This window comes from Berghia stephanieae, chromosome 11, assembly GCF_034508935.2.
Source record: "Berghia stephanieae isolate SIO BIC M18660-M18661 chromosome 11, UCSD_Bste_1.3, whole genome shotgun sequence".
NCBI classification, from domain to species: domain Eukaryota; kingdom Metazoa; phylum Mollusca; class Gastropoda; order Nudibranchia; family Aeolidiidae; genus Berghia; species Berghia stephanieae.
This window is the reverse complement of record NC_088370.1, coordinates 1,861,723-1,885,778: the sequence shown is the minus strand read 5'-3', so window position 1 is coordinate 1,885,778 and position 24,056 is coordinate 1,861,723. Positions and strand designations below refer to the sequence as shown.

Sequence of the window (24,056 nt, the reverse complement as noted above, 5' to 3'; positions counted from 1 at the left end):
TTCGGTTGAAGAAAGGTTTTGAGCCAGACACGGTTGTTTATTACTTTTTAAGAATACCAAAGGTGAGACAGTTAGTTAGTAGCCTAATATGTCCTTATTTATACGAATCTACACTACTCTTCTTCCCCCCCCCCCTCCCCACCTATCCCAATGTTATATCTTGTTTATTTCTTTAGTTTTTTTTAAAAAGTATATAAATCGTTCAGATATCACACAAATGTCATTTGAATATAATATAGGGAATGAGATTAGCGGAAGAGTAGCGTCCCTTGATTGGGCGTCACCCATAGTCTGCGACGTCACCGGCGGAAAAGTTATTAGAGAGAGAAAGTCATGTTGGTTGTGCGGAAGCGAGGACGAGAGACGCATGCGCACAACTAACATGACGTTCTCTCTCTAATAACTTTTCCGCCGGTGACGTCACAGACTATGGGTGACGTCCAATCAAGGGACGCTACTCTTCCGCTAAACTCATTCCCTATACCATTAAATTAATTACCCTTCAAAAACGCAGGGACGCGCGTTTTTTTTTTCTAGTACTTTATCTTGTGTTTCTTCATTCATTCTATCATTCATTCATTCCCTCCATCATTTATTTATTCATTCACTCACTCATTCATTCATTCAATCACTCATCATTCATTCACTCATTCATTCATTCATATTCATTCATTCATTCATTCTTTCATTATATTCATTTATTTTATTTTTCTTTATTTTCTTTTTGAAATACCATTTAATATTGTATTTTATTCATTTATTTTTGTCATTTCTTGGATCTGTGATCGATTATGGACGAAAACCGTAAACAGGAACTGAAATACAATATATTTAATAGGACTGGGGGACAAAAGAACAGGCACAGGCTTCAACTTGCAGACATGGTTAATATATTATTATAAAAAGGTCCAAGAAACATTATTTCAAGTAAACAACACTGAAAGGGTGTCTGTTTGTTTGTGTGTGTGTGTTTATGTGTGTTTGTGTGTCTGTGTGTGTTTTAGTGATATTTCAGATTGTCATTCTTGTAACTGTGATGCGCACAGAGTATGACACTCGATTCGTATCGGAAAGTCCTGGGTTCGAGTCATGACGTAACTACTATAGGCCATGGTTCGAGTGAGCCCATCTCTGAGCGGCGCATAGTTGAGTCCTTGGAAAAGGCCCTTTACTCAGATTGCCTCACCGTACTCGTGAGAGTAAAATAAGTCCTACATGGCCGTTAACAGCGTTGTCTCTGTGGGGAAATTGTTTTCCATGAATTGTGTTTATCGCCGAACAGGCGTCATCACGTGTCCTACATTGGGGCAGCGTGGCTCAGTCGGTACGGTCTTTGCTTCCTACCCGAAAGGTGTCGAAATCGATCACCCGCCGCTGCGCTGTAATGGCCTTGAGCAAGTCACCTCGCCTTAGCTCAATTTGCGGCGCTGCACTGCGGCTGACGCCTGGGTTATTCCAGTCTTCCCTTGGAATAGACCGTAGAAACAAATCTCCCCTATGGGATGAATAAATGGAATTTTATTTTTATCTTATTATTTTCATGTTAAGTGTTGCAGGCTAGGGACCCCCTGTAAAGCAATTTTAGTACGTTTAGTGAATACTGCTTTATATAAAAGTAAACGAGCTCATTTTTTTCAGTGCGGGGGTTGTGGGGGGTATATTCAAAACAAACATACATATCATTCAAGCTAACAAAGACAGACAGGTAGACAGACGGCAGTCAGACAAAACACAGACAAACAATCTAACAGGTGTAGGATAGGAATAATCAGTATCAACCTAGGAGACTAACCAACCAACCAACCTGGTTCTAGTTCTAGATAAATCCCAACAACCTTCAGCAGAACCTGTCTAGCTATGTTATCTGCCTGGTGCCTCGTCGGGAAGTCATCGTAATCCAAGTCAAGTCATATTCATATTCATATCAATCATCCCCTCACTATCACAGTAGTACAGTCAGAAATATTATTATGATTATGATTAATGTCCACTGCTGCTGATAACGAAAGAATCTAAGAGGCCCTAATACTAATATTATTTCAGCAATCCAAGACAGAAGAAATTAACACGTTCTTTTGAAATGACAACAACACACCATTTCAAAGTTAGAATATCATCGAAGGTAACACGAAACGCAACAAGTAATAATAATAATCCTTCTGATCTCCTAGTGTTAATTCCTCTATCTTTTCACATTTAGTGGTTATCTCGAAATGCCAGCAGACGTGAAGTGTTGGTTTATATTAGACATGGGCTATTTTTATCGACATCGGATTCTTTTGAAATTCACATTGTGCGCAAATTCAGTTTAAATAGTATTCAACTAAAACACTATTTGCCTATATTATTATGAACAGGTTCAGTTAGATAACGACAGACGAATTCTAATGAGAAAAGAGCACAGATGCGTGCATTGAATTTGAATTTGAACAGCGAAATGCCTAATAAACAATAGACCAGTGAATAGTCAATTGAATTCCACAATGCGAGGCACGGTCCACATGAAAACATTGAGAAAAACGGCGAGAATGATTAGATAACGTGCATCTGTCTAATATTCCAACCATTCCATTCTCGAACACATTGATCCGAGGTGACCCACACACAACCACGAAATGAATGCAGTGACGTAATATAGTATAACTACTAAGTCCACAGAACAATAAATTTAATGACGAAAGAAGGTGGCAGCAGGCAGGAAGCCTTGGGATTAATCCCGTTCTTCAGTCAGTGATCACAGTGGTGGTGGTGATCCCGTTTCAGTCAAGTTCACAAGGTCAATGTTGTTACACATTTGGGATAACACACACACACAGCTGGGAAGAAGGCGGCGGCGGTCGGTGATCGAACGTCTAGAAAACCAGAAAGTGAAACACATTGCATGCCATGGAACACACGGCTGGCACACACACACACACACATACAAACACACACAGAGAGGAGATGATGAACAAGGGGAGAGAGAGAGAGAGAGAGAGAGAGAGCGAGGGTAGTTCGTTGGCTCGGGTATTCGGGCAGAGAGAGAGGTGGGGAAGTAGAAGACGTTGACGAGAGGACGAGCTCAAGGGAGATGAAACGAACGAATTTTAAGAACGGTAAATAAAAGGTTGTCACTCATAAGCCTACTATTTCTTTGCTGGTCTTAGGGTAACGCAAAAGTGATTTTTAGATAGGAAATATTTCTGTCCAAAAAAAAAAAACATTATCTTTTTTCTCTCTCTATTTTCTTTTGTTGTTGCTTATCCAAAAAAAAAAAAAATTCACTCTTTCAAGCTTGAAGAGATGAAATAATAATAATAGGAAGCTGACTGGAGGCTTTAATTTAATCAACCAAAACAGATTATAATGTAATAATAATAATAATAATAATAATAATAATAATAATAATAATAATAATAATAATAATAATAATAATGTAATAATAATAATAATAATAATAATAATAATAATAATAATAATAATAATAATAATAATAATAATAATTATAATAATTATAATTATAATAATAAAAGTAGTAGTAGTAGTAGTAGTAGTAGTAGTAGTAGTAGTAGTAGTAGTAGTAGTAGTAGTAGTAGTAGTAGTATAGTAGTAGTAGTAGTAGTAGTAGTAGTAGTAGTAGTAGTAGTAGTAGTAGTAGTAGTAGTAGTAGTAGTAGTAGTAGTAGCAGTAGTAGTAGTAGTAGTAGTAGTAGTAATAGTAATAACAAGAGATAAGGTCAAATGATGGTTATGGGGACTAAATTTAACAGATAAAGAGTGACGAAAAATAAATAGTTCTTTAGATCCAAAGAGAGGCGTGGAGACAGATAGAAAGGGATGGAGAGAAGGAGAAACGAGAGTGAGATAGATAGAGATAGTGAGAAAGAAAGAGAAGGGGAGAGAGAGAGAGAGAGAGAGAGAGAGAGAGAGAGAGAGAGAGAGAGAGAGAGCAAGAAAATGTAAAGAAGAAAAAAATAAACAACTCCAATTTTTTTTTAATTAAAGAAAACAAAAACTACTTCCTTCTAAATTTCATCTCATCGTGTTTCTATAGTCTAAAACCTCAATTGTTTTCGTAATAATATGTTCTTTTTCCTTCTTTTTTTTTCTTTTGAATATTGTGCTTTTGTTGTTCACTTCAACCGCAGCGATTGTTTTGCGGTATTCTATAATATGATATAATACAACAGCCAACGTGTTATTATAACAGTCTGTAGTAACCTTGGTTTCATGAAACCAAAAATCATCATTTTGCTTTTCTTTTCTTTTCTTTTTTTTTTTTTTTTTTTTTTTTGTTTGCCGAGACGTGCTGATAATAATAATTGTAATGATGTGTAGAACATAATATTATCGTACTTTGGCAAACGAAAATAAAACTGGCCAGAAAATTTTGGATTCAAATAACGATTGACTTTTTAATAATTTTTTTCTCTCCCTTTTGCCATTTAGCCACGTAAGGTTCAACTTAATCGACCGATAGTTGAATAAAAAGTTTTTTGGCCAAATTTGTTCCCCTAATAATTTAAAATAAATTGTAAAAAAAAAAATTTAAAAAACCAAAGCAAATCAACACAAACAAAAATAATTTTTAAAAACCGCGTCAAAATCCAACACATAGCGATAATGGTATTTAACAGAACATTGACTCAGATCAATAGCCTTCTTGTCTATCATTATCAGGAAATAGTTAGCTCATACTCATACCTATCCCTCCCATCCCATCCCATCTACATACCCCCCCCCCCCCTCGGCCCTCCTTCCCTCCCAGCCCCCCTTTCTTCCTTTTTCACACTTTACAACCCAAGGCCAAACAATGGGCGTATAGATAGTTCGAAGTTGACGTCACTCATGTCTTTGTTATTATTTTTTGCCACCAGCGTTTATGAGTAATTCTCACTAAACTGTATCAACCTGACTATAGACGATCATGGTAACACAAAGTTTTGTGTGTTTGTCCGTTATACTTCCGGATGGCAATGTTGTGAGCTCCTTAGCCAAGCGCTTACTATTAATTGAAGGAAACGAAGATGACGCTCTTTTTTATTATTTTGTTTTTTAGACAGCCTGTTAATGATTAGTTCTCACTCAATTCTATCAATCGGATTATAAACGTTCAAGGTTACACACAGTTTTGTGGGTGTTGATATGCTTGGGGGCAGGGTGGCTCAGAGGTACGTTCTTTGCTTCATACCCGAAAGGTACCGAGTTCGATCACCCGACGCTGCGCTGTGTGTTCTTGAGCAAGTCACCTCGACCTAACTCAATTGTCGGCGCTGCACTGCGGGTAACGCCTGGGTTATTCCAGTCTTCCCTTGGAAAAGACCCTAGAGACAATCTTCGAACTGGGACGCTTTGGCAGCTTCTCAGATTTGTTGAGTGATTTCTTTTCCACTGATGACGGTCTGCTGCCATGGATCTCAGGTGTTCTAAATCCTTTACCCACCTCAGTTAGTTTTGTTAGTTTTTAGGTGTTTAACGGCGCTTTCGACACTATTTAGGTCATTTAAGCGCCCGACACATCTCAGTTCTGGTGTGTCATCTAGGTGCTTGGGATCTTTATTTATCGTAGTGTACAATGTGCTTGTTGTGGGTCTGTCTTTGTGTTTGTTATGTCCGCTTGGTGTAAAGAATAACGCCATTGCCTTATTAGCTGGACTATTTCTGTCTATCCTTAAGATATGCCCAAATAGTCTCCATCTTGTTTACAACATTTGAATCGAGAGCGGTGTTTCTTCGCATTTTATGTACAGCGATTTGTTACTTATTTTGCCAAGATGAGAGTGATATAAATCGATTGGTATTTGAATGACAAGTTTTCAAAGCACGGTTTTCCAGAGTGTCTAGTCTTGTCTAGTCATGAAGTCGCAACTCCGTGATTCTTTAATTCAGAAAAGTGAGTAGAGATGAAGTGAGTAGGAAAGTGCCAGAAGACAATAGAGAATAAAAATTTCGCGGCGGTGAAGGGGGTTTGAACCCGCGACCTTACTGGTACGACAACTCCGCCTGGCCGGGAAGAGCATGACTCTATGAGCTATCCACGATCCCAAAAAAGATCGTCTCTAACCCTAGTCATTATAAGAGCTCTCTCTCTCTCTCTCTCTCTCTCTCTCTCTCTCTCTCTCTCCTCCCGACTACTTCCAACACATACAACTCCGCTAAGTTAGTTGGTCAGCAATTAAGCTTAATAGCCAATATTCTCAACACAAACATATAACATAGAAACAATTGTGACATTGAGTTTGCTCCAGTATTTCGTGATTCGAAGACAATCGCGACTGTGTTTTATGGCGAGAACAAATGGACATACCTAGGCTTTTATTTGGATTTTTTTTTTTCAATTTATCTGTCAAATTAAATTTGGCCATTTTTTAAAAAAAAATATTTTCAGGCAGAGAATTCCATATTCGGATGGTGCTTGGAAAAAAACGAGTTGAGATGAGCATTACTGAGTTTGCGCCAACGGGTCCCGTTAGAGATAGACGACGATTGGGATTGTTTGGAAGCTTTAACCCTTTGCCCACTAGTCATTATGACATCGGAAATGCTATCGCCTTCTACATCTACGCCAGAATAGAAATAGAGGGTGGAGCCTACCATGATATAACAATTTATGGATCCCTAATTTCATCATATCAGTTCTGTCCACTGACAGGTGGGTGGATATCGCTTTCCAGAACTTATGTCCTTATATGAAATCCTGAGTTTTTGACCAATCAACGGATTGCTCTTTTGATAGCTCGCTTGTCAACATGAGTCAGCTCAGCCCTTGATTTATGTAAAGGCATCACATGCGGTATATGTTGTGTAACTTCAAAGACCACGGTTGACCGAAAGCGATGAATGGAAGCCCTACTGTGGCGTGGAGAACGAGGTCTTGTATGTATAGTTACGTCATATCTCAACGCTCGTGAATTCTTAGTACGGCTGGACTCACAATCAAAACTCGAAATCTGTGTTTTAAACTCTTGAATCAATCGAATTACATCAGTGCGTTCGTCTCATTGAGAAATGAAAAACGATATATAAATCAAGAACATCGACCGGAAAATAAGGAAATTATCATAAAATTATAAAATTTGAGAAAGCTATTTTCAAAATCAAATATATTACAAAAAAGGTTATTTCTCGACCGATTTTTATGAGACAAAGACAATTTTTCTCCACTTTTCAAGCTGATTCCAACAATGAGGTTTTCAAATTATCGCGATAAGATTCTTTGTCTTTATTTTTTTTAATACCCAATTGACTGCTCAGGAAATGAATACGTAATCCTTGGCGGCTAGCGAGTAGGTGTTAAATTTTGCTTACCCTTTCCCACGCAGACGCGCACACACACACACACACACACACACACACACACACACAGACTGAACACACAATGTATGTCTTTCACTTCTGGCCAAAGTTGCCTTATTACAACTTAGACTCGAATGATAACAGCGAGTAGGGTGTCAGATTAAACTTCAGTTTTAAAAGTCAAATTCAATTCACACCGTAATAAATCATAATAATGATCATTCTTGATATATTAGAGCATTAAAATATTTAATTCACATTACCATAAATATATTTTAAATATATGTATTTTGTAATTATTATAGCGACGATACGAACCCCTTTTAATCGTCGAGCCGAACGATAGGATGCTAGACGACGATAAGTCTGTGTGTGTGTGTGTGTGTGTGTGTGTGTGTGTGTGTGCGTGCGTCTACGTGGGAAAGGGTAAGCAAAATTTAACACCTACTCGCTAGCCGCCAAGGATTACGTATTCATTTCCTGAGCAGTCAATTGGGTATAAAAAAAAAATAATGACAAATAATCTTATCGCGATAAATTTGAAAACCTCATTGTTGGAATCAGCTTGAAAAGTGGAGAAAAATTGTCTTTGTCTCATAAAAATCGGTCTAGAAATAACCTTTTTTGTAATAGATTTGATTTTGAAAATAGCTTTCTCAAATTTTATAATTTTATGATAATTTCCTTGTTTTCCGGTCGATGTTCTTGATTTATATATAGTTTTTCATTTCTCAATGAGACGAACGCACTGATGTAACTCGATTGATTCAAGAGTTTAAAACACATATTTCGTGTTTTGATTGTGAGTCCAGCCGTACTAAGAATTCACGAGCGTTGAGATATGACGTAACTATACATACAAGACCTCGTTCTCCACGCCACAGTAGGGCTTCCATTCATTGCTTTCGGTCAAACGTAGTCTTTGAAGTTACACAACATATACCGCCTGTGATGCCTGTACATAAATCAAGGGTTGAGCTGACTCATTTTGACAAGCGAGCTATCAAAAGAGCAATCGTTGATTGGTCAAAAACTCAGAATTTCATATAAGGACACAAGTTCTGGAAAGCGATACCCACCCACCTGTCAGTGGACAGAACTGATATGATGAAATTAGGGCTCCATAAAATGTTATATCATGGTAGGCTCCACCCTCTATTTCTGTTCTGGCGTAGAAGGCGATAGCATTTCCGATGTCATAATGACTAGTGGGCAAAGGGTTAAAGCTTCCAAACAATCCCAATCGTCGTCTATCTCTAATCGGCCCCGTTAGAGCCCCGATGCGCAATCTGTCTATTAACTCGTAACTGCAGGACCTGGTATGAGTGCTGTTCTCTTTTGTTTTGCATAAGGCTATCAATGGAAGCGATCTATGTTGTTTTTAAAAAAAATGTGTTTAAGGGTTTTGCAACACATTAACGTCATATCAGCGCCAGTAAAAAGGAAGAAAATGGGATAGTAAAAAGTTCTAGAATTACAATTAAAGCACAAAAGAAAAGGTAAGACAAAGGGGAACTGGTTCAAATAGGGATCAGATGTAGGTTCCAAGAGCACACCGTCAAAGTGCTTAGTTTGAGATCACCTAAAAGTCTCATCCAGACACAAGCACAGGTCCCCGCTAAGAGGAATACACTCAAATGTTTACCAAGCATATAATATAATATGTAAACTAAATATAATACAATGCATAACAGAGAGATGATTTACAAGGGAAAAAAATATCATCTCCCAAAACTATAACTATACATTCGACTGTTTCCCTCCCAGCCAAGGAACTCCGACAAGGATCAGGACAAAACTAAGTAATCTCATTCCAAGACAATGACAGGAAACAATTGGAAAACGGGCATGGGGGGATAGAAGACACAGCATGTACCTCCCTGCCCACTATGAGAGGTCAGGATCCCCACCCAGGAAGCGATCTATATTCATGTTTTCGTCCAACCTAGTCATCCATCACATGATTTGTTGCTGTACAACGATTGGACCTTTTTCAATAAATGTAAACACGCTGCTTTGTTTATGAAAGTTGTAAACATACTCACGAGTCATGCTGGGCAAATTGACCAGTCGTGACGTTGGATCTTTCTCAAAGTGTGAACACTTTTCACTATGTGGGGTTATTTTTAGCACACTTTACAATGTGACCGATGACCTCGAGCACGTGGGAATGTAAGATAAATCATCCCCATGGGGTTGTTGTCAGTCACTGACAGCGCCTGTTAAAGTGGCAGCAGCCTCTTCTGGTTCTCACACGACTATGTTAGGACGATCGACCCAATCAGCAAAGTCCGGTCCGCATTCGTGCACCGTCGCGAACCCGCCGGGTAGCATCGTCACAACTCCGCCACCGGAGCATACTCAATGTCTCAATCGTTTCTATGTTATATGTTTGTGATGAGAATATTGGCTATTAAGCTTAACTGCTGGTCAAAATTACTTCGCGATGGTGGCGAACGAATCGGCGATCTCAAGAAGTGGGTGAGAGAGGGATCTAGAAATGACTTTGGGTTTGAAACGAATATTTTTGTGTTCGTGGATAGCTCACACGGTAGAGCCACGCTCTCACCTGCCAGGCGGAGTTGTCGTACCAATAAAGTCGCAGGTTCAAACCCCACCACCGCCGCGAAAAATTTTTTTATTCTCTATTGTCTTCTGGCACTTTTCTACTCACTTCATATCTTGTTGTTACCAACATAAGTGCCTGCTCCACTCACTTTTCTGAATTAAAAATTCACCCCATACACCGGAGCATACTCAATGTCTCAATCGTTTCTATGTTATATGTTTGTGATGAGAATATTGGCTATTAAGCTTAACTGCTGGTCAAAATTACTTCGCGATGGTGGCGAACGAATCGGCGATCTCAAGAAGTGGGTGAGAGAGGGATCTAGAAATGACTTTGGGTTTGAAACGAATATTTTTGTGTTCGTGGATAGCTCACACGGTAGAGCCACGCTCTCACCTGCCAGGCGGAGTTGTCGTACCAATAAAGTCGCAGGTTCAAACCCCACCACCGCCGCGAAAAAAAATTTTTATTCTCTATTGTCTTCTGGCACTTTTCTACTCACTTCATATCGCATCGTCACAACACACCTTTCGACTAGATGCTCTGCCGTCTCGGGTTCTTGCCCACAGCGGGTACATATTAGACAGGTAGTAAGACTGTGGTAAGACCCCACCGATGTAACGCATTTGCCGTTAGGCAGCTCGTCGACCGAACCCGATTCGCAGCCAGTTAATTAAGTGGCGATGTGCTCGCCGGTCACCTCGAATCAATAAGCCTTACCCCTCTTACTTATCTCTTCTCTATGTAGGGAAAACGGGGGAATCAAAGATTAAACGGGGGTATTTCGGAACAGTTCGGAAACGAGAAAAAGGGAGAGAATAATACACAATAAAATTATGATCATAACTAAACAAAACCAAAAGGTGACTATTGACGGGGTCAAGGTCATTCATGTTTAGTTAGAATGGGGGTAAACAGTGGAACAGTCGAAATGCGGACCGTAATATGGGGTTATTTGGGCCACTTAGAAGAGAATGAAATATTAGTGCACGCAAAATAATTTTTTGGTCATAATTCTTTGATGTATGAAAACAAAATTAATACTAAATATTGTAAGATTTTTTAAAAAAAAAAAAAAAAGAAAGAAAGAAAAGAAAAAAAGAAACATAAGTGTTTGCGTAAACTTATCTTTTTTCTTTCATTTTATTATTATTTTTTTTTTTTTGTCTTTTTGATTTTCTTTACTCTCTCTCTCTCTCTCTCTCTCTCTCTCTCTCTCTCTCTCTCTCCCTCTCTCTTTCTCTCTCTCTCTATCTATCTATCTATCTATCTATCTATCTATCTATCTATCTCTCTCTCTCTCTCTCTCTCTCTCTCTCTCTCTCTCTCTCTAAGCAAGCCCCATTACAACAGTATTTGATCAACTGACAGTGAGTCGAGTACCATCTCAATACTTTGCAGTTCAAAGTAAGAACTCATACAATAGCATGAATCATTATTTTATTAAATGCTTTTTTGAAAAAAAGACACTTCGCAAATACCAGTAAAGTATGAATTACTCAGAGAATTGGGGGGGGGGAGGGAGAGAGAGAGAGAGAGAGAGAGAGAGAGAGAGAGAGAGAGAGAGAGAGAGAGAGAGAGAGAGAGATGGTACTACATACAAGCAGTTTGATCGATGGCCCCAAACGGGGTATAGGTAGTCGTCGGCTGTCAGTCGTCAGTCAGTTTGTTTGTGTTACAGACGGGACAAACAGACAGACAGACAAACAAACAGACAGACAGATAGATGACGGGCAAACACACTAACACAATTCGGATGATGGAATGTCAAACGAACTTGAGCTTCTGTATAGAGCAATATCCACTAAATGTGCTCAAAGCGCTTTACAAGGGGTCACTGGCCAAAGGCAACATTTAACATTTAGGACGGGACATGACGCTTGTTAGGCGATATTACAATTTTTTTTTCATACACAGACAATGCCGGTAACGGCCAGGTACTCATTTTACACCGGAGTATGGTGAGAGAATGTGAGAGAATATGAGCAAATAGAGCCTTTTCCAGGGCGGGACTCGTAACTTCCGGTCAAATCATAAATTTTGTGGGGCCTATTGGTTTGGTTAACAGGCATGTAGTAAAGAAAGCTTTGTTTGCATACAATATTATATTGTGTTGTGTCAGTGTCAGTGAAGGGCTGACTGGCTTCTCCAGCGATAATTCCATCAATATGAGCGTCCAGGTAATGTGTGGTCACGTGAGTGGTATGGATGACGTAACACCTACGGTATCATCCATTTCTACCTGACCACCCACCACCATTATTATTACAACAGGCCCGTACTTGGGGAAATACACGCTTTAGACATTTTGGGCTGAACGAACAAGTAGTCCTTCAGAGTCATTAGCCCCATGGAGCCGGGGTTTATCCCGATTTCTATAGCGTGAAACGGACAATACTAATTGCTACTACCCTTTGGATAGGACACTAGTCTGTCGCAAAGTACTATCCGCCAGATCTGACAGACCCAGCTACCCAATCACTGCTGGGTGGACAGGTTTGGGGGTGGGGGGGGGGTCAGAAAAAAGTATTATCGACTGCACCCAGGATCGAGCTCGGTCCATTTGCGTGGGTGTTGCGAATGCTCTACCAACTGAGCTATCGGGACCCCCTTTGGCCCGAAAACCCGTCCTTCAAACATCGATCGAATGACCCTCAACTCTCAAACCTGGGACGTCCTTAAAGGCTCTCCTTGAAGTCCCAATAATATTCAAAGTTTTTGACAAGGTGAGTGAGGGTCAGGAGTTCATTGAATCGATCGATATTTGAAGGACGAGTTTTCTGGCCCAAATTATAACAAAAAGTCTTTTGAAAGAGTACGAACGGAAAGGTAGGATATTATTATTGTGTGAGTGAGTAGTTAATTAGAAGTGGTGATGATGGTTGGTTATCGGATGTGGTAGTTGTGGTAGCGACGGTTAGGGTTGTGATGGATGTGGTTGGCGGTGGTGGTGGTGATTGTTGTGGTAGCGACGGTTGGGGTTGTGATGGATGTGGGTGGCGGTGGTGGTAGTTGTTGTGATAGCGATGGTTAGGGTTGTGATGGATGTGGGTGGCGGTGGTGGTAGTTGTTGTGATAGCGATGGTTAGGGTTGTGATGGATGTGGGTGGCGGTGGTGGTAGTTGTTGTGATAGCGATGGTTAGGGTTGTGATGGATGTGGGTGGCGGTGGTGGGGATGGATGTGGTAGCAGCAGTTGTCATGTTGGTCGTGGAGATAGATAGCTGTGAGGGGAGGTGGGGAGAAGGAGACTACGAGAGATAGCTAGATAGATAGATAGATAGCTAGATAGATAGATAGATAGCTAGATAGATAGATAGATAGATGGATGGATGGATGGATGGATGGATGGATGGACGGACGGACGGACGGAAAGATAGATAGATAGATAGATAGATAGATAGATAGATAGATAGATAGATAGATAGATAGATAGATAGATAGATAGATAGATGGATGGATGGATGGATGGACGGACGGATAGATAGATAGATAGATAGATAGATAGATAGATAGATAGATAAACAGATAGATAGATAGATAGATAGATAGATAGCTGGATGGATGGATGGATGGATGGATTGATGGATGGACGGATAGATAGATAGATAGATAGATAGATAGATAGATAGATAGATAGATAGATAGATAGATAGATAGATAGATAGATAGATAGATAGCTGGATGGATGGATGGATGGATGGATGGACGGATAGATAGATAGATAGATGGATGGATGGATAGATAGATAGATAGATGGAGGGATGGATGGATGGATGGATGGATAGATAGATAGTCTCTTCCTTTAGCACTCTCCATCCACAATCACGAAAGCAATAACAGACCATCAGTCGTAATAGCTTTACAACAGACGTACAGACACTCAGTTCAATCTTACTCACCTCCTCCCCTCCCTCATCTTCTTCCCAACTGACCAATCGATATCTAGATCGAACTACCACGTCTATCCTCCCCCCCCCCCCCCCCCTCCCCCACCTTCCCCCCGCACACGCACACCAACGTTAGTGTCGGAATCGACTGAATACCCCCCCCCCCCCCCACCTTCCCCCCAATGTCCATCCCATCGTTCAAGATTCCAATGGATCAGCAGGTGTTGTTGACCTTAGTGGTCATCGAGTGCAGGATCACGTAACACTGTTTGATCTTCCCACTCACACAAACATACACACACACACACATATACACACATACACATACACACATATACACACATACACACACACAAAAACACACACACATACACACACATACACACATACATGCACACACATATACACACATACATACACACACACATACACACATACATACACACACAAACACACACACATATACACACATACATACACACACACATATACACACACACATATATACACACATACATACACACACACAAACACACACATACACATACATACACACACACATTCACACAAACACACACACACATACACACCGTCGTTCTCTCAAAGAAAAAAACCAACAAAACATAAAACAACAAGAACAACAAAATAAAAAAAAACAACAAAACACAAATAGAAAACAAAACAAAACAACCCCCCCCCCCCTCCCCCCAAATTAAAAAAAATACAATTTAAAAAACTAGGCCAGAAAACTTGCTCAGATATCGAACGAGTAAATTGACCGTCATCTTGTCAAAACATTCTCAAACCTGGGACTGACTGACTGACTGACTGACTACATTGAAGACTATTTTGAAGTCACAGGTTTGAGAGTTTTTGTCAAGATATAAAGGTGAGGGTCATTTTATGTCATCGATATGAATTTACACGTAGAAGTTTTCTGGTCCAAATTTAAAATCTGTTGTTTTTTTTTGTTTTGTTTGTTTGTTTGGTTGTTTGTTTGTTTGTTTGTTTTTTGTTTTTTTTTTGTTTTTTTTGGTGTGTTTTTTTTTTCTTTTAATTTTATTCGGAGAAGCTGCTGTTAATGATGGTGATGATGATGGTGAGATTTGCTTGTTGTGATGATGGAAGAAATACATCCATCATTGCAGTACATTACATAGCATCACTCAACACGTTTTTAAAATTTTCTCTTCTATTCCCTTCACCTCTCTCTCTCTCTCTCTCTCTCCCTCCCTCCCCCCCCCCAACACCTCCCTCCTTTCTCCCCCTCCATCACAGCTATCGTAATAAAATGTACAATAAAATATAAATAGAGCACGCAGAATTCACAAAGTGCTCTTAGGCACTACACATACAAAGACAATGGATAGTGTGCGCCTGTACACATAGTCTCTGGTTCAATCCCCACTGGTGCCCACCTCCCAAAGTCCCTGTTTAACTCCCCACTAGTGCCCACCTCCCATAGTCTCTGGTTCAATCCCCACTGGTGCCCACCTCCCAAAGTCTCTGGTTCAATCTCCACTGATGCCCACCTCCTATAATCTCCGGTTCAATCTCCACTAGTGCCCACCTCCTATAATCTCTGATTCAGTCCCCACTACAGTGGATTTCGGTAGATTTCGGTAAAACTCGGTAGATTACGAATTCTAACATTTCAAATAGGCAGGTGTGGAGAGAGTAACGTTAGTCAGCATGGGACAGCGTGGCTCAGCGGTACGGTCTTTGCTTCGTACCCATAAGGTACCGAGTTCGACTACCCGCTGCGCTGTGTGGCCTTGAGCAAGTCACCTAGCCTTAGTTCACTTTGCGGCGCTGCACTGCGGCTGACGCCTGGGTTATTCCAGTCTTCCCTTGGAATAGACCCTAAAGAAAAATTTCCCCTTAGGGATGAATAAAGGGAATTTATGTTAGTACTCACCTTCCTGCAGACTCTTCCTGGGCGTGGTCAACATGGCGGTATTCCTGATGGCGCCAGCACCTGCACCAGTACCGGTAGCAGCAGTGGGAGCTGTTGGTAGGGTCATCTGTTGGTGGGCTTGGCCCGAGTTGTGATGCTGGGGGTGTTGGTGAAGGTTGTTGTTGTTGCTGCGCTTGGGGGATTGGGAGGGGGTGGATGATGACGTCATCAGATGGTCGCTGTGGTCGTCTTGGTCGTGATGATAGTCATGGTGGTCGTCGTGCTCACCTGGGAGATAAACAGGAAATAGAAAAGATTAAAAAAAAAAAAACCTTTAAAGGTTGACTGGCTTTCTTTCAACCTTATTATAGATAGTATGCAGTTGACGTCACTCAGGTCTTTGTTATTGCATTTTAAAAAAATAAAAAAATTACGATAACTACTATGTTACTAGTGTGCATTTTGTGTGAGTGTGTCTATGTCAATATTGTAATGTTATAAATGTGTAACCAAATGACAAATTGCCACTTTTTTGGGGGACAATAAAGATATATTATTATTATTATCCGCGTTTATGAGTAATTCTCACTAAACTGTATTCACCAGACTGTAAACGTTTACGGTTACACAGAATTTTGTGTGTTGGTCCATTATACTTCCGGATGGCAATGTTGTGAGTTTCTTAGCCAAGCGCACATCACTATCTACAATCATCCATCCGATGTTCTGCTGGGATGGACCAGATGAAAATCCTCAGAAGTGAGGCTGTAAATCATCTAGTCACCTCGCCCTAGCTCAATTTGTGGCGCTGCACTGCGGCTTGTGCAGAACGGTGATGGAGTGTACCCTTGAAGGATGAAGAAGAAGAGGAAGACAAAGGAAAGTTTGGATGGACAATATCAAGGAATGGGCAGGAATGAAGATGGAAGAACTCTTGGAGAAGGCCAACAATAGAGAAGAATGGCGGAAAGTGGTGAGAGCTGCATCCCATGTATCCCCCTGACGATCATCAGATCATGGGATGAATGAATGAATGAATGAACTGCCGCTGACGCCTGGGTTATTCCAGTCTTCCCTTGGAATAGACCCTAGAGACAAATTTCCCCTATGCCTGCCTATGGGATGAATAATGGGAATTTCGGGTTGCCTTCCGACTTCCGAAAGCTCCTATATCCCCAGTATTCTTGTTTTTTATAATGTTTTGTAGGGGGTTTGGGAGGGGGGGGAAACTTTTTTTTAACCCCCCCCCCCCTCCAAACCCCTTTCTTGAACATTATAAACAAAGTTTCCCAGAACAAGAATACTGGGGAAGGCAGGAGCTGTCGGTTTATTTGTTTCATTTTTTATTTATTTTGGTGTGAGGATTGCTAATGAGATCGAGAAGAAGTAAACACAGTTGAAATCAGATGAATACTAATGCTAATCTATTGTCAACACTAAATTATTCGATTCAAACATGCCTGTGTCTGTATTATTGAGCTTCTTATATTTACACGACAGTCCTTTTGTGTAGCTTTTCACCATTTTGTCTGTGTCTGTGTGTCAACAGTCAACACGGAAGTCGCGATGTCGGCAGACGACGCTCGATTCGTTCACCGACTGTGTCAACAAAGTGCAGCTCAATCTGGCACCTTATAATTTTGCGCACCAAAATTTTACGTAATCGATAAAAAATTATAACGAAACGAAAGATCAGGTTACCAGTTTGGTGTTTTCAATGTCTCTCTCTCTAGTCAGCTGATCCTGCGTAGGAGGTTGCTTCCCGAACTTTCTTGCGAAACAGATTACGGTTTTCCGCCAGTCTACTTGCTTGAGTTGTTGTCATTCCCAGCCATTCACATATATCTTGTTTCCAGCTTCCTTTTGGTCTACCTCTTCATCTCTTGCCGTCTACCCTTGTCTGCAGAATGTGCTTTTCTAATGATTCGTGGCGAGTCGTATGGCCAAAACAGTTCAGTTTCAATTTCTTTACAGTTTGAAGAAGAATTGGTGATTTTATTCCGATCCTTCTCAGGACTTCTTTGTTTGTTTGTTTTTCAGTCCATAATATTCTGATTATTTTTCTGTAGCATGCCATTTCAAAATCATTTTCCAAAAACCGCGGCAACAGCGTTTAAAAGTGATCACACTACTATGTTATGACGATCTATCCAGCATGTAAACTCCGTACCGCAATCGTGCACCGTCGCAAACCCGCCTGTTGATGAAGGGGAAACCCGAGCCGTCCACATTATCTGTCTCCGTTTATTAAATCCAAGCATCCATTCAATTTCCTATTGTTATGTGTTTTTTGTATCTTTTGTGTGAACATTCAGATTTATATATAATTTCTGGTCATTTTAATTCTTACATCACTTTTTGGCTGAATACCGTTTTGGCACGATATGCAATGTCACAGATTATGCTTTCACTTTCAATACAGAATATTTTAGATTAACTTTCCCCAACCTATCCGACGTACCTATATGTACAGGTCTGACACCCAAACCCACTTGTGGGCCTGGTTTAACACTGCTGTAATGTAATATCGCCTAATAGAGGTTACCCCCCCCCCCATATAATAATAATAATAATAATAATAATAATAATAATAATAATAATAATAATAATAATAATAATAATAATAATAATAATAATAATAATAATAATAATAATAATAATAATAATAATAATAATAATAATAATAATAAAGCGCTTAAAGAACGTTTAGTGGATATTGCGCTATAAACGCCCAAGTTCTCTCTAGAAATCTGTTCATTGCTGAAATGGACAATTTCATTAACCACAATAAACCAAATTATAACGAAGAGAGGGTAAACCAAGGGAAACAACCCTTGTATTACTATAACCCTGATAAGATTTACTGGTTACATCCCTTGAATGGAAATCGTCTCCAAGTTCATCAATGCCTGTCTCGGGTTTCGTGTATTTTATGAGTTATAATATATAGATGCTGTGCGTTTGGCTAAGAGGCTCACAACTTTGTCATCCGGAAATATAATAACGGACCAACACACAAAACGATGTGTAACCTTAAACGTTTATAGTCTGGTTAATACAATTTGTGGCAAGTTGTGGAAAAATACCTGGTAAACGCGCCCGGGGGAGACAAAGAAAAACACTCATAGACCAACTGAAGGGCTTCACCAACCTAACAATCCAAGAGCTGTTTGAAAAAGCAAGAGACAGGGAGGAATGGAGAGAGATAATTCATGCAGTATCCGAAGCCTGGACCAGGCATGGAACCTAGAAGAAGAAGAATACAATTTAGTGAGAATTACTCATGAACATGGATGGCAAAGAAAAAAACAATAATAAAGACCTGAGTGACGTCATCTCGTTCTATTTATAGCGTCAGATTAGTGCAAAGCAGGTGTTCCCTAATCATGCAGCTATGTGATCTTGTGGTATGACGCTCGCCTTCGCATCGAAAGGTCCTAGGTTCGAGTCCCGCTCTGAGCGACGAATGGTTGAGCCTGTAAAAAGGCTCTTTACTGACATTCTCTAATCGTAATCAGGTGTAAAATGAGTATCAGGCCGTTAACGGCGTTGTACCTTTCGGGAGAAAAAATTCTAATATCGGCTAATAGGGGTTATCTCTCTTCCCCCCCCCCCCCCCCCCCCCCTGTAAAGAACTTAAAGAAAGTTCAGTGGATATTGTGCTATAAACGCTCAAGTTGTCGCTAAAAATCTGTTCATTGCTTTTTGTGGATGTTTGTTTGTGTATAGGTGTGTGTGTGTGTGTGTGTGTATGTGTGTGTGTGTATGTGTGTGTGTGTGGGTGTGAGAGCGAGCGAGCGAGAGAGAGAGAGAGAGAGAGAGAGAGAGAAGGGGGGAAGAGAGAGAGAGAGAGAGAGAGAGAGAAGGGGGGAAGAGAGAGAGAGAGAGAGAGAGAGAGAGAGAGAGAGAGTTAGAAATAGAGAGAGAGAGAGAGTTAGAAAGAGAGAGAGAGAGAGAGAGAGAGAGAGAGAGAGAGAGAGAGAGGCCAAGGTAGTTTAGCCATGAATAATGAAAACTTGTCATAATATTTTCCCTTAATAGACAAAACTTGATAGACTTATAAAGAGAGAGTATCAGGGGAGGGAATGTGTTTGTCCCCTATTCTATCCAACTCAGTGAATATAAAAAATATATATATACAAAATTGAGCTTTTATAAAGCGCAATATCCACTAAACGTGCTCAAAGCGCTTTACAAGGGTCCCTGGCCAACAACAGCATTTAGCATCTAGGACGAGGCAAGACGATATTATAATCTTTTTAGAGAGAGAGACAACGCTATTAACTGCCAGGTACTCATTTTACACCTGAGTACGGTGAGAGCATGTGAGTAAAGAGCCTTTTTTCCAAGGACTTAAATATGTGCCGAGCGAGGCTCGAACCCAGGACCTTCTGACCCGAAAGCGAGTGTCATACCACTAGACCACATAGCCGCAAATATCCGAATACTATTACGACACGGACAACAACAAGAGATGAAGTGAGTAGGAAAGTGCCAGAAGACAATAGAGAATAAACATTTTGCGGCGGTGATGGGGGTTTGAACCCGCGACCTTACTGGTACGACAACTCCGCCTCGCCAGGAAGAGCGTGACTCTACAACAAGGATAAGGACAACAGTGACGGAGACAACACGACCTCTCAAGGCTTGGTGGTTTCTTGAACGGGACTAAAGCATCTAGAGCCAGGGGCCTTTGTAAAGCGCTCTAAAAGAGCCGTCTCCAAGGACTCAACTATGCGCCGAGCAAGGTTCGAACACAGGACCTTCCGATCTGAAAGTGAGTGTCGTACCATCTGACCTCATAGCCGCACTAAATCACATCAAGTCATGGGAACGCTAGGATGAAAGTCTCGCGTGTTTCATTCCGTGTAATTATAATGTTGACATCAAACAAGGGGATGAATTAGGGTGATGATGATGATGATGATGATGATGATGATGATGATGATGATGATGATGATGATGATGATGATGATGATGGTGGTGGTAATGATGATGGTGATGATGATGATGATGATGATGATGATGATGATGATGATGATGATGATGATGATGACGATGGTGATGGTGGTGGTGGTGGTAATGATGATGGTGATGATGATGATGATGATGATGATGATGATGATGATGATGATGATGATGATGATGATGATGATGATGATGACGATGGTGATGGTGGTGGTGGTGGTGATGGTGGTAATGATGATGATGATGATGATGATGATGATGATGATGATGATGATGTAGATGATAACAATGTTGATGATGACGAGAATGATGAAGAAGAAGACGAAAAAAGACAAAAGAAGAAGAAGAAGAAGAAGAAGAAGAAGAAGAAGAAGAAGAAGAACAACAACAACAACAACAACAACAACAACAACAACAACAACAAGAACAACAACAACAACAACAACAACAACAACAACAACAACAACAACAGCAAAAGAAAGAGAAGAGGCAAGAGGATAAAGAAGGGGGAGAGAGGGAAAAGGAGGGAGGGGGGAAGAGAAAGAGATACAGAAGAAGGAAGGTAACAGTTCCATCCCATTGGTCGCCTACATTCCTTTAATGTTTTCCAATTTCCACAATAACTACCGTACTCTGGAAAAACGCATATTTGAAAATTTGGCCAGAAAACTCGTCCTTCAAATATCGATCGATTTACATGACCCTCATCTTGGCAAAAAACTCTCAAACCTGAGACTTCGCGAAGTCCCGGGTTTGAGAGGTTTTTTTTTGCCAAGATGAGGGTCATTTAAATTAATAGATATTTGAAGTTTGAGTTTTCTGGCCAAATTTTTAAATATGTGTTTGTTTTTTTTCCAGAGTTCGGCAGAATAGCTCCTATTAATTTCATAATCTAATATAACAATAACAATAACAATAACAATAACAATAACAATAACAATAACAATACTCCAATAACAGATCACACCGCCACAAACAAGTCAACGCTATTTTGACTTAATTTGAAGTAAAAATAAATTTCACATTTTTCGAATTTGGCCAGATTTCCCGTCCTTCCAACATCGATCCATTAAAATAACTCTTATCTTGTCCAAAACTCTTAAGCCTGGAACTTCCTTGAAGAATCTATTGGAGTCCCAGGTTTGAGAGTTTTTAACAAGATGGGGGTCAGTTTAATCGATTGGTATTCGAAGGACGAGTTTTCTGGCCAAAATTTTAAAATGAGAGTTTGGTTATATTTTCAGACTGTGTCAAAATAATATTGTAGAAAAGTGAGTGGAGCAGGCACTTATGTTGGTAACAACAAGATATGAAGTGAATAGAAAAGTGCCAGAAGACAATAGAGAATAAAAAATTTTTTTCGCGGCGGTGGTGGGGTTCGAACCTGCGACCTTATTGGTACGACAACTCCGCCTGGCAGGTGAGAGCGTGGCTCTACCGTATGAGCTATCCACGAACACAAAAATATTCGTTTCAAACCCAAAGTCATTACTAGATCCCTCTCTCACCCACTTCTTGAGACCGCCGATTCGTTCGTACACCACCATCGCGAATAATTTTGACCAGCATTAAGCTTAATAGCCAATATTCTCAACACAAACATATAACATAGAAACGATTAAGATATGTTTGTGTTGAGAATATTGGCTATTAAGCTTAATGCTGGTCAAAATTATTCGCGATGGTGGTGTACGAACGAATCGAATCGGCGGTCTCAAGAAGTGGGTGAGAGAGGGATCTAGTAATGACTTTGGGTTTGAAACGAATATTTTTGTGTTCGTGGATAGCTCACACGGTAGAGCCACGCTCTCACCTGCCAGGCGGAGTTGTCGTACCAATAAGGTCGCAGGTTCGAACCCCACCACCGCCGCGAAAAATATTTTATTCTCTATTGCCTTCTGGCACTTTTCTATTCACTTCATATCTTGTTGTTACCAACATAAGTGCCTGCTCCACTCACTTTTCTGAATTAAAAATTCACCCCATACACCGGAGCATACTCAATGTCTCAATCGTTTCTATGTTATATGTTTGTGTTGAGAATATTGGCTATTAAGCTTAATGCTGGTCAAAATTATTCGCGATGGTGGTGTACGAACGAATCGGCGGTCTCAAGAAGTGGGTGAGAGAGGGATCTAGTAATGACTTTGGGTTTGAAACGAATATTTTTGTGTTCGTGGATAGCTCACACGGTAGAGCCACGCTCTCACCTGCCAGGCGGAGTTGTCGTACCAATAAGGTCGCAGGTTCGAACCCCACCACCGCCGCGAAAAAATTTTTATTCTCTATTGTCTTCTGGCACTTTTCTATTCACTTCATATCTTGTTGTTACCAAAATAATATTGTAGTATGTTATTATACAAGTCAGTTCCGGGCAGTACTCACGGAGGGTATCGTGCAACTGACGATGGACTTGTAATCGGTGCCTCAGAAGGGCCTCAGGCATACTGTTCCGTTTCCTCATAAAGTTATCGTAGAACTTGGATCGCCCAGCCCGATTCGATGCCCTGCTCTCCATCTTTATTACCTCGATATAATTACCTCCTCGTTTTATCCTCCTACAGCCACCACCACCGCCTCCTTCTCCTCCTTCTTATTCTTCTTCTCCTGTTTTCTTCTTTCACTCAATCTTTCTTGTAAGAAATAGCTTCACAAAGGGAATCGATTTCATTTCACTTGTATAACAGGTGTTCTTATTCCTCTTCCTCCTCCTCCTCCTCCTCCTCCTCCTCCTCCTGTTTTCTTCCCTCACTCAATCTTTCGTCAAGGAAAAGGCTTCACAACAGAATTAATTTCACTTCAGTTTTACAATGGCTGCTCATATCATATTTGCCCCCTTCTTCTCCTTCTTCTTCTCCTTCTTCTTCTTCTTTACCTTTATTGTTTTTATTCTCTCACTCAATCCTTCTCGACTGTAGCATTTTCACAACAGAATTGAAATAAATAGGGAATGAGATTAGCGGAAGAGTAGCGTCCTTTGATTGGACGTCACCCATAGTCTGTGACGTCACCGGCGGAAAAGTTATTAGAGAGAGAATGTCATGTTAGTTGTGCGCATGCGTCTCTCGTCCTCGCAGCGAGGACGAGAGACGCATGCGCACAACCAACATGACGTTCTCTCTCTAATAACTTTTCCGCCGGTGACGTCACAGACTATGGGTGACGTCCAATCAAGGGACGCTACTCTTCCGCTAATCTCATTCCCTATTCATTTTCAGTTTTATCCACAGTCTTAATAATATAGGCTATGGTTACATCATAAGTAATATTAACCTAACATAACTTGAGATTTTATATAGCGCAACAATATCCACTAAACGTGCTCAAATTGCATAACGGCAATTAAATGACACCCAACACTGTCGTGTACATTGCTTTAACTGTTGATCCCTGGCGGGGACAAAATCATCTCTTTGTTTTCATCAAATTGGATCGTTCAGGATTTCAATGTGTTTGTCC

At 40.4% G+C, this 24,056-nt stretch overlaps 1 protein-coding gene across 6 annotated transcripts in view; it reads right to left on the bottom strand.

The window, feature by feature from the left end:
- The window catches only part of LOC144956602 (transmembrane and coiled-coil domains protein 2-like), a 432,530-nt gene that overhangs the window by 156,492 nt on the left and 251,982 nt on the right, over positions 1 to 24,056 (bottom strand). For 3 of the 6 annotated variants that reach the window (XM_078887206.1, XM_078887208.1, XM_078887209.1), the window contains exons 1-2: positions 22,983 to 23,145; positions 15,651 to 15,917 (exon numbers count right to left, since the gene is read on the bottom strand). In XM_078887206.1, the coding sequence (XP_078743332.1) occupies positions 15,651 to 15,917; positions 22,983 to 23,115 (400 nt within the window). In that variant the 5' untranslated portion in view covers positions 23,116 to 23,145. Of the gene's footprint in view, positions 1 to 15,650; positions 15,918 to 22,982; positions 23,471 to 24,056 lie in introns of those variants that run through there. The other 3 variants (XM_078887210.1, XM_078887211.1, XM_078887207.1) reach the window with 2 other exon arrangements.